At 38.4% G+C, this 12,025-nt stretch overlaps 1 protein-coding gene across 1 annotated transcript; it reads right to left on the bottom strand.

The window, feature by feature from the left end:
- Positions 1-7,617: 7,617 nt before the first annotated feature.
- LOC140184110 (uncharacterized) lies at positions 7,618-10,599 on the bottom strand. Its single transcript, XM_072234396.1, has 5 exons — positions 10,548-10,599; positions 10,297-10,484; positions 9,031-9,252; positions 8,098-8,390; positions 7,618-8,056 (listed from the first exon to the last, which is right to left on the bottom strand). Exons 1-5 carry the CDS (start codon positions 10,597-10,599, stop codon positions 7,618-7,620), a joined length of 1,194 nt encoding a protein of 397 aa, XP_072090497.1.
- Between the last annotated feature and the right edge of the window lie 1,426 nt (positions 10,600-12,025).

Raw genomic sequence — 12,025 nt, forward strand, 5'->3', positions numbered from 1 at the left:
AGGAGGGAGTTCAGTAATTTTCTTGCTCAGCTGACCCACTTGTCCCTTCAAATTTCTAATGGAGGACCTTGTTTCAGTCATAAAACTTTGAGTGGTTTTGATCAGATTAGAGACCATGGTTGCTAAGTCAGAATTATTCTGCTTAGAGACCTTGTTTCTTCTTTGGGCGTTAAACGCCCAACCAGGTACCCTGGCTGGCGTTTAAACGCCAGTCTGTCCTTCTTCACTGGGCGTTTTGAACGCCCAGCTTTTTCTGTGCAATTCCTCTGCTGAATGTTCTGAATCTTCAATTCTCTGTATTATTGACTTGAAAAGACACAAATTAAAAATATTTTTGGATTTTTAATAATAATAAATAATCAAAATGTAACTAAAATCAAAAGAACAATGCATGCAAGACACCAAACTCAGCAGTTTGTATACTACTGACACTAATGCATATGAGACACATAAACACTCAAGTCAAGAGAATTCAAAGATCAAAGTAAGAAATCATCAAGAATTATTTGAAGATCCTTAAGACACATGAATGAATGCATGCAATTGACACCAAACTTAAAATGAAACACTAGACTCGAACAAGAAATATTTTTGGATTTTATGATTTTGTAAAATTTTTTTGTGCTTTTTCGAAAATAAAGTGGAAAAAGGTATCAAAATTCTTAATGAGAGTTCTAGGAATCATGCAATGTTTAGTCTAAGACTCCGGTCCAGGAATTAGACATGGCTTCACAGCCAGCCAAGCTTTCAAAGAAAGCTTCGGTCCAAAACACTAGACATGGCCAATGGCCAGCCAAGCCTTAGCAGATCACTGCTCCAAAAGCAAGATTGATAGAAATCAACAAGCTCTTGTGATGATAAGTTGAAACCTCGGTCCAATGAAATTAGACATGGCTTCACAGCCAGCCAGACTTCAACAAATCATCTTGAAACACTAGAATTCATCTTCAAGAATTCCGAAAAAAAAATACCTAATCTAAGCAACAAGATGAACCGTCAGTTGTCCAAACTCAACAATCCCCGGCAACGGCGCCAAAAACTTGATAGCACGAAATTGTGATCAATACTTTTCACAACTCAAATAATCCCCGGTAATGAAACCAAAAACTCGGTGTTCAATACCATGGCATAAACACAACTTCGCACAACTAACCAGCAAGTGTACTGGGTCGTCCAAGTAATAAACCTTACGCGAGTAAGGGTCGATCCCACAGAGATTGTTGGTATGAAGCAAGCTATGGTCACCTTGTAAATCTCAGTCAGGAAAACTCAAATGGGTATGGTGATAAACGAATAAAGCATAAAGATAAAGATAGAGATACTTATGTAATTCATTGGTAGGAACTTCAGATAAGCATATGAAGATGCCTTCCCTTCCGTCTCTCTGCTTTCCTACTGTCTTCATCCAATCCTTCTTCCTCCTTTCCATGGCAAGCTTAAGCAAGGGTTTCACCGTTGTCAGTGGCTACCTCCCATCCTCTCAGTGGAAATGTTCAACGCACCCTGTCACGGCACGACTATCCATCTGTTGGTTCTCAATCAGGCCAGAATAGAATCCAGTGATTCTTTTGCGTCTGTCACTAACGCCCCGCCCTCAGGAGTTTGAAGCACGTCACAGTCATTCAATCATTGAATCCTACTCAGAATACCACAGACAAGGTTAGACCTTCCGGATTCTCTTGAATGCCGCCATCAGTTCTAGCCTATACCACGAAGACTCTGATCTCACGGAATGGCTGGCTCGTTTGTCAGGCGAGCACTCGGTTGTCAGGCGATCAACCATGCATCGTGTATCAGGAATCCAAGAGATATTCACCCAATCGAAAGTAGAACGGAGGTGGTTGTCAATCACACGTTCATAAGTGAGAATGATGATGAGTGTCACGGATCATCACATTCATCAAGTTGAAGAACAAGTGATATCTTAGAACAAGAACAAGCGAAATTGAATGGAAGAACAATAGTAATTGCATTAATACTCGAGGTACAGCAGAGCTCCACACCTTAATCTATGGTGTGTAGAAACTCCACCGTTGAAAATACATAAGAACAAGGTCTAGGCATGGCCGAATGGCCAGCCTCCCAGTGATCTAAGAACTAGATGTCCAAAGATGATCAAAGGATCTAAAATAATCCAAAGATCCAAAGATATAAATACAATAGTAAAAGGTCCTACTTATAGAAAACTAGTAGCCTAGGGTGTACAGAGATGAGTAAATGACATAAAACTCCATTTCCGGGCCCACTTGGTGTGTGCTTGGGCTGAGCATTGAAGCATTTTCGTGTAGAGACTCTTCTTGGAGTTAAACGCCAGCTTTGGTGCCAGTTTGGGGGTTTAACTCCCATTTTGGTGCCAGTTCCGGCGTTTAACGCTGGAATTTCTGAGGGTGACTTTGAACGCCGGTTTGGGCCATCAAATCTTGGGCAAAGTATGGACTATCATATATTGCTGGAAAGCCCAGGATGTCTACTTTCCAACGCCGTTGAGAGCGCGCCAATTGGGCTTCTGTAGCTCCAGAAAATCCACTTCGAGTGCAGGGAGGTCAGAATCCAACAGCATCTGCTGTCCTTTTTGGTCTCTGAATCAGATTTTTGCTCAGGTCCCTCAATTTCAGCCAGAAAATACCTGAAATCACAGAAAAACACACAAACTCACAGTAAAGTCCAGAAAAGTGAATTTTAACTAAAAACTAATAAAAATATACTAAAAACTAACTAGATCATACTAAAAACATACTAAAAACAATGCCAAAAAGCGTACAAATTATCCGCTCATCACCGCCCGATCACGAGAAAGTTGGCAAGATGAAAACCAAATTCATCGTCCGATTACAAAGCGACAAGTCGGCAAGGTGAAAACCAACTTCACCGCCCGACCACGATGAAAACCGAATTCATCGTTTGATTTTGACAAAGGTCGACAAAGTGAAAACCAAAATTCACTGCTCTACAAACTCCCAAGACGCATTAATCTGAAGCATTCATCGTCCGATTATAAAGCAACAGATCGACAGAAAGTGAAGAACAGATTCACTGTACGATCTCGATAGGAATGATTGTCCAACAAAGGTGAAAACTCGATTCACCTAAAGGACGATCAAACCGGGACAGAAACCACCATCTACAAATCGGTAAAGATGAACACAGAATAATGCAAGAAGTTATCGAAAGTGATCCCAAAAAGAACCTGATGAGGTCTTATGGATTGCTATATAATAACTTAAAAAGACTGGCCGGCACTAAAAAGTCGGACCAAGTCAACCCAAGTTATCAGCAAATCCCTAGAAAGAGGTCTGGCCAACCCTATTAAAGAGGAATTGCTATAACTTAGAAGAGATTGACCTAACGAAGTCGGTCTCCTACAAGACAAGTTATAAAAGTAATCCTTGAAAGAGACCTAACAAAGGTCCAAGAAAGAGGATTACAAAAATAAGTTAGAAGAGATCGACCTAACGAAGTCGGTCTCCTACAAAACAAGTTATAAAAGTAATCCCTGAAAGAGACCTGAACAAGGTCCAAGAAAGAGGATTACAGATATAACTTAGAAGAGCCCGACATGACAAAGTTGGCCCAAACGACAAAAGTTATAAAAGTAATCCCTGAAAGAGACTTGAACAAGGTCCAAGAAAGAGGATTACAGAAATAACTTAGGAGGACCCGACATGACAAAGTCGGCCCAAGCGACAAAAGTTATAAAAGTAATCCCTGAAAGAGACTTGAACAAGGTCCAAGAAAGAGGATTACAGACATAACTCAGAAGAGACCGACAAGAAGAAGTCGGACCAAACGAAAGCTACAGCTGGACCGACAAGAAGAAGTCGGACCAACGAAAGCAACAGCTTGGACCGACAAGAAGAAGTCGGATCGACAAGAAGAAGTCGGACCAACGAAAGCTACAGCTTGGACCGACAAGAAGAAGTCGGACCAACGAAAAAAGTGCGCTAAAACGGACATAGCTCCACCCAAAAAGCCACGGCTCCACGACAAGGCTATCAAAATCGTTCAGAATGACTAAAAAGTGTTCTACGAAAACACTAAAAGGTCGTCGGACAAATTAGCCCCAAGGACCACCTCGACCAAGCAGAAAGTGGACAAAATCAGAAGTGATCAAAAGAGGTCGGACAACAAAGTCCGACACTCTACAAAGATCCACAAAAACAGACAAAGACATCTCGCAAACGGCCAGAGGAAGGCCATGAATGTTTTGCTAAAAGGTACGAAGTCTTGAAAAAAGACACTACTTAAAAAGCAAAAAGCACAGCCTCAAAGACAGAGCTAAAAAGTCATCCAAACAAACTATAAAAAGGTTCTCCATCGGAACACTACCTAAAAAGTCGTTGGATTATGACTAAAAGCCCGAACAGCGAAGACAAACAAGTCGGAAGAAGGCTGAAAAGTCCCTTCAACAAAGTAAAAGGGGCAATACCAGACTCGCACAAGGAGAAACTACTCAAAGATCGACCAAAGTCAGGATGCTTGAGCACGACTTCCCCGAAGAGATCGAAACTCTGAAAGCACGGTCTCACAGAAAAGTCCGAACTCAAGCAGGGGCAAAGTCATACAGGTCGACGTCAGCTAAAGAAGAGGCGCAAGTACGACTTCAAAAAAGAACAAGCCAAAAGGTTGGGAAACAACTTAAGGCTCAAATGCGCTTAGCCAAAAAGGATACAACTCCACTCAAAGAAGGCACAATCTTAAACAGGGCTACGAACATCATCCAAGACTAAAAAAAGGTTCTATATAAAGAACACTAAAAAGTCATTAGGACAAAACACTAAAAGTCTGGATATTAAGCCGCAAGGACAACTTCACCAAAGCAGAGGGTTGTCAACACAAAAGCAAGGCGTGATCCAGAAGGCAAGGGTAGAAAACCCACGCTACCACTCAAAAGAGGTTGGACTGTGAAGTACCAAACCTCTAGAAAATTTGCAAGATTGCAAAGCAATGAAGAAACAAGCAAGACAGATGCTTGAGCACTACTTCCAAAGAGATCGAAACTCTAAAAAGCATGATCTCATGGAAAGATTGAACTCAAGCAGGGGCACTGTTCATACCCTGGGTCAAGCTGTCCGACCCGGGATGTTTAGCGACAAGCCGACCGACCTCTTCAAGTTAGACTATCTGACCTCTTCTCAAAGAGCTCGGCCAATGCCCAACCTCTTCTCAAAGAGCTCGGCCAAATCACCAAAGGAGCCTAAAGCAGGCCCAAAATGAAGGAACACAGCCCAATCTAAAGGCAGCCAATCGACCGAGATTGACCTACAGCAATTGCTATTTTTTCTTTAGACCTGACTTTTGCTAGGAGTGTTCTCCATAGATATATTTTCCCTGTTCCTCTTGAACCACTTACAAAGAATAACTTGCCCAAACTCAAATCAATAGATTGTAATACAATATCATGAATTCCTTTTTGGTCTGAGTTTAAACCACATAATAGTTGAACATATTCATGATGCATTTTTATCGTGTTATAGTTTAACTCTTGAAAAATAAGACGGTTGTTCATTTGGCTCATTAATGTATCATCAGGAATTGACAATCCTAAATAATCTTCTAATGATTTTCCGATCTTTCTCAGAATTTGTTCAATCTCCAGAAGAGAATAGTTTTGCAACTATTCATATGACAACTGTAGGTTTGGGAGATTTAATATGTGGTGTTGCTTGTATAAAATATTCTCTAAAAGTAACTTCCAATTTGATTCCCAAAGGTGACATGGATCAACCACTTCACAGTACACTAAAACGGTGGAAAATAATTGGCGAAGCTGGTTTCCTATACCCCACATCGAAGCTTCTTTAAGGCAATCATCCCACTCTTTATCATCTTCTAATAATCCAAGTGCATAGCATGCATCTTTGAAAGTGTCGTATAAAATACCATATATTGTTCTTATTTGTTCATATGAGCGACTTCCACGAATAATGTTGAGCAGAATACGCAAATATATTTTTCTCCAACAGTAGAAGGCACATAGTACATTCTGCCAATACATCTACATCAACATCTTCTTGTCCACAACTTTTTCTTCTTATTCCAAACATACTTTAATGGGTATCAGTGGCTAGGAGAAGAGGGAGTTGGATCTTGGCATCTTTTTCTTTTTGTGTAAGCTTGCTTTCTGTTAAGGAAGTATAGAAGATATTTTGATTTTGTCTCTTAACTCGGTAGGAGATACTTTTGTTTTGTCTCTGATTGTGCAGAACCAGAAATATAGATGAGAGTTGAGATTGACACACATATGTATCCTGGTTTAACTACCTAGTGCAATGTAGCCTACATCCAGTCTCCATCACAACAGCAACAAAATTTTACTATTTTTTCAACAGATTATAGTCACCAATTCTCCCTAGGATCTACCCAATCCTATTTGGGACAAGTCCAGATTCTAACCCAATCTAAACTTGACTAGGACTCAAACCAAGCTTTGAACAGCAAAGTACTAACCCAACTTGCAAAAGAATCCTCTTAGAATCATGACACAAAACAAAAAAAAACTTACAAAGAATTTCTGAGATAACTTTGGCTTTTTCTCTAAGTCTAGATCACTATCTTTTTTTACTCATTGACTTTTTCTTACAAATCTCACCATGTTTTCCTTTTTCGAATGGAACTCGGACAGACTAAACTGAGGAAAGTTACAAAATGAAAACCATGAAGGAGAAGAACAAGAATAGGTCAGGAACCTATGAAAAACTAAACAAGTGCTCTTTTTCTCTTGCCTTCAATCCTTGGTCTTTCACCCTTATTATAGAAGAGTGAAGCTTCCAAGGTTTGAACCAAGTCCAATACTTTATGTTGTCTTCTTCTCTAGCATCAGAACCAGCAGAGGCGTGGTCAGAGGTGAGAGAGAGCAGAAGCAATGACATGCAATCTTACCTTTCTCTCTTAACCTTTTTCTCAAGGATCTTGAATCTGGTCCGTTGAGATTTGCTTTGGCCCCAAGTTAGTTTCTTGACTGTGGATTTTAGGCAGAGCATCATTGACTTCTTTTTTTTTCCATTGTTTTTAGATTGGTCCTTTGTGCAGAGTTGATTTCTTCACGATTTCTTGGTGGAGCATCAATGGGGAGAATAACTTTTGAGATACTCTGTTCGAACGAGATTTACCCCTTTGGTGTAGCCTTTCTTTTATTTCTTTTTCCTTGGATTTGGAAACCACCTTTTTGTTTTTAACTGTGCCCTAGCTTTGGATCTTTCTTTTTCTTTCTTCTAGCTTCAGAGTGATTTGATGTGAGGAGAATGAAAGAGAAAGAAGAGAGAGTTTGATGGTTCGGTGGATGTGAAAGTGAATTCAAATGAATTTGGAGTTCAAGTTCTAGAAAAGTGAGTTTTAGTGGATCCCGAATAGGGCTTGGATCTTTATTTGGGACAATGTGTTTTTCATTCTTTTATTTTGCTCAGTTCCTGCCATTGTTTTGGATGAGAAACATTTGTAGTGGAAGTAATTTAATATTGGACTTTGATTGTATATATTTGGGCCATAGTGTGTGTGAGCTTTGATTGTGTATATTTGGGCCATAGTGTGTGTGAGCTTGAGTGCTTTCTTTTTGGGCCCATTTTGGTTTACCAACTTTTTGCACACTAAACAAAAATATCAATAACCAATTGATAAAAATCAATAATGTTTGGTCATCATTTCAAGTTTTAGTTTTTCAAACTCAACATACTTCGTAGGGAATTCAGAGTATGTTAGTTGTCTGGCCTCAATGTACTCAGAATTCACTTTCATCCACTCAGTAAACACTATTGCCTCAATTCTTGAACAATTCATAATATTTTCAAGTGACATATGCCCTTGGAAATAAATTGGTTGTTGATCAGGAAGGTAGAATGATAAACGCTCTACAGCTGGTTTTCGATATAACATATCAAATTGGTAAATTCTCCAAACAGCTTCAGTAGCAGAAGTATATCTACAATCCAAGTATGCCTTTATCTCATCATGTTCCTCAATTCTAGTTTTATATGTGGAGGCAGAATTCTGTTCATCTGAGATAACTACAGTAGCACAATCAGGTCCTTTATTGATATATTTGAATATATATTTGACTGATCTAGATCGATTACAAAGCTCAACATTAAGAGGGAATCGTACTTGACCAAAAGATTCCTGTTATATGGAACAACATGACGATTGTCAAGTTGGAAACCATTCAATATATATCTGCCATTATGTCTCCTCATGTATATAGGGAATCCATTATCATCAAATGATGTGCTATCATGAAATCTTTTTGGATAATACTTTGAGCATTTGTCATTAATCATGCATGGAGAATTATGGTCTAAAACCCCACAAGGTCCATGAACCATGAATCTATTAACTGCACTATAAGCAACAGGATCAATTTCTTTACTTGGTATTTCAGCAGAAATGATTTCATCAACCTGAGATGCTAGATGTATCTTGTCATTCAAATGTAAGAAAACTAATATATGGGCATGTGGTAGTTCTCTCTGTTAAAATTCTACCGTGTATACAACTATTTAAATAAAAAACTTAGAACATCTAATTGTTGATTTTGATGAAATTGATTATACAGAAAAAGTAAAAAATGACTTAAATAGAAAAAAGAAATAGCAAAGGGATTTAATGTAAATTCTACAAAAAAGGATTTAATCCAATAAGAATTATGTTATAAAATTTAAAGATTCTAAATTTTATAAGTGATTGTAAAACTAAAAGGATTTATCAAGTAGATAAGAATTGTGAAAGGCAATTATTGAAAGGAAAAATCTATTTCTATAAAGAAGGTTAATATTTTCTGGTTAAAGAAGTTGGAGAGTGTTGTCTACCATTTAATTATGGATTTTTAAAATAAAATTTAAATTTTATCTATGGGAAAAAGCCTTTATAAATATTTGCTCCTAAATTACACATTCGATAGATCATTTATGTAGGATTAAAATTTTATTTATGTGATAACAGATTCATTTGCAGGAATGGGTAAATATTATATTCAGGTATTTTATTCCAAAAACTAGATGTAAATAACACGAGTAAATTATTAGAGTAATAAATATATACATTACCGGCAGTGACTCTCCCAAATATATGTCGACGTTTAATATCATTGATGAGCTCCATTAACTTTATAGAGAAAACATGACTAACAATGTCAGGTCTATCATCACTTTTTTCCCCTTTAATATCTTCCAGTATATAATCATTTTTAGACCACTTTGAATTACAAGTAAAAGTTAGAAATAAGTTCGGATATCCAACATAGCGACATATTGTCATCGCATCCTGTACATAAATGAAATATTTTTTTAATTAACCATAATACTAGCAACCAATATTTTTAAATTGGTGAAAATGCAATAATTGTACACTATCAATATTTGATTTTAAAAGTATTGAACAAAGAATAATTAGTTAATTTTTAATTTGTCTTAAAACTTCTCAAAAATAATTATGGCATAAGTTAATTATTTACTTGATAGTTTTGTACTCGATATCGAGGTCCACCCATATAACTTGAAGGTAGTATTGTTATTTTGCCAACATTATCTGCCATTACATCTCCTAGATTGATTGCACCTCTTAATCCACTATACAATTCAACTCACAATTGTTTTTTATTATTTCTAATCCAATAAAGTCTTCCTTGTTCAATACAAGCATAAGTGTCAACCATGAACTGTTGTAATAAATGTCCACCGCACAACAAAATTTGGGATTCTCCAATTCTTTGCTGAAAACAAAAAGCATAGTATTGTCTCATAGTGACTATTTGTTGTTTGTATCTTCTACCTATTCCTGTCCTGAAACCATCTTCTCCATGTGGAAACAGCAAAGGATATTATAGGGCCATAAAGTAGGGGAGAGTATGGGTAGCGGGTACCTAATTACCCGTTCGGACCCGGACCGAACCAAACCAATGTCTCTCGCTAGTAATTGATCCGTGTAATGGTTCTGGAGTGTGAAATCCGAACCAACCCATGGACCCGATCATATATATTATTTTTAATTTTTATTTTGTTATTTAATTAATATATGATCGGATCCATAGGTTGGTTCGGATTTCGCACTCCAGAACCATTACCCGGACTAATTACTAGCGAAAGGCATTGGTTTGGTTCGGTTCGGGTCCGAACGGGTAATCAAGTACCCGCTACCCGTACTCTCCCCTACTGGCATATATATATATATATATATATATATATATGCCTTTTAATGATTTTGAATTACCAGTAACCTTAACAAACACTAGCAGCGGCACCCTCCCTCACCCCATGGAGTAAACCCTAGCTGAGCTTCCTCAAACCTCACCACCTCACTGCTACTCACGCAACCAGCTTCTTCTCCATTGTCGGCATCTCTGTCAACATTATGTTCTGCAAGACCACCAGCATCGTCGTCTGCGGGACCGTCAGCATCATCTTCTCCATCGTCATCTCTAGTAGCGGCAGCGATGCAGCAACCAGCTTCCTTTCCATTGTCGGCGTCTCCATCGGCATCACCGTCAGCATCGTCATCTGCGAGACCATCAGCATCGTCTTCTCAATCGTCTTCTCTGGTAGCGGCAAAGACGCAGTAACCAACTTTCTCTCCGTTGTAGGCATCTCCATTAGGGTCTTCCGTCAACGTCATCCTCTCCAATAGGTGGCTTCGTCTTCTATCAGTGTTTCCCTCTTCAACAGCCAGCTTCCTCCAGCATCATCTTCTCCGGTCAGGTAAGTCTTTAATTTTTTTTATGTTATCTGTTCAATTTTTGTTTATGTTATCTGTTGAAGTGATAATTTTTTTGTTCAATTTTTTTTGGTCTGTTTAAGTTTTTGTTGATATTATAAATTTAGTACTTGTTAATAATTTAATTATTGTTAATGTAGAGCTTTCAGCTTTAACAATATCTAATCAAGTCATTGGAGTTGATGTTGTTTACAATAATTTGAGGTTAATATTTTTCACTAATTATTTGTTTGTTGAATTACTTTCGATTAATCAATTTCATATATTGACATTAGCTAACAATGATTTTTTAAAGGTCACAACTCCTCTCTTCAACATGCTTGGTTGATGGAATGAAGGATTATGGAATGAAGACTTTGAAAGATTATTCCTTTGAAGGATTATTTCTATTGCACTTTTGTATTTAGCTTTTATTGTGTTTGGTGTTTAACATGTTTGGATATTAATGTGTTTAGTGTTTAACATGTTTGGATTTTAATGCGTTTGAATTTTAATGTCTTTAATGTCTAATATGTTTGGATTTTAATGTGTTTAAACTTTAATATATTTGGTGTTTAACATATTTGGATTATTTCTATTAATTTTAAATGTGTACTATTGTTCCGAGGGTTACCTGAAACTGTAGGTCGATCTCGGACGAGATCTTCTGTGTTGGTCGGAGCCGACGTGTCCGGCAGGTGTACAGCGGTCGGAGCTGGTGTGTCCGACTTGTTGGACTTGGTGGTGGTGCTGATCCTTCATCCCCGGAGGGTGGAGGGTACCTGCAAGGGACTCCGATGCTTAAGTTAGCAAGGGTATTAAGCAGGTATTGAGTAGAATCAGAGTATGAGTTATACCTGGGTGCTCCAGTGTATTTATAATGGTGAGATGTGGCCTTCTGTGGATAAGATAAGTTAGTTATCTTATCTTATCTTATCTTTAAGTGAGGTCATCTTATCTTTAAGGGAACCGCCCTTCTCTCTGTAGGCTTGGGCCGCCTTAGGATTTGGGGCATGTTCCTCTATTTGGGCCCTTTGTTTGGCTTTCCTGTGACTTGGCCGAGCTCTTTGAGAAGAGGTCGGGTTGTCCTGACCTGAAGAGGTCGGTCGCTTTGCCTGTAGAACATCCCGGGTCGGACAGCTCGACCCAGGGTATGAACAGTGCCCCTGCTTGAGCTCGGTCTTCTCTTTTTGAGGCAGAGTCCTTGACTTCGGTCCTTCTTTGGTGAAGCCGAACTCAAGCATTTTGTTGATTCCTTTGCAGCAGCTTTTGAATGTAGAACGTTTCCTCTAAAGGCGCGCGCTTTTATATCGGCGTTTTGGGAACGTGCGAGGGTTTAATGCTTTCC

This window comes from Arachis hypogaea, chromosome 4 (assembly GCF_003086295.3).
Source record: "Arachis hypogaea cultivar Tifrunner chromosome 4, arahy.Tifrunner.gnm2.J5K5, whole genome shotgun sequence".
NCBI classification, from domain to species: domain Eukaryota; kingdom Viridiplantae; phylum Streptophyta; class Magnoliopsida; order Fabales; family Fabaceae; genus Arachis; species Arachis hypogaea.

What these genes read in the sequence shown, in the direction of transcription:
- LOC140184110 (XM_072234396.1), bottom strand. Translation starts at nt 10,599, where the DNA reads ATGACGTTGACGGAAGACCCTAATGGAGATGCCTACAACGGAGAGAAA. An exon ending in GGAGAGTCACTGCCGGTAAT is followed by an intron (nt 8,391 to 9,030) that starts GTATATATTTAT and finishes CTAGCATCTCAG; the next exon opens with GTTGATGAAATCATTTCTGC. An exon ending in AACAGGAATCTTTTGGTCAA is followed by an intron (nt 8,057 to 8,097) that starts GTACGATTCCCT and finishes TAATCGATCTAG; the next exon opens with ATCAGTCAAATATATATTCA.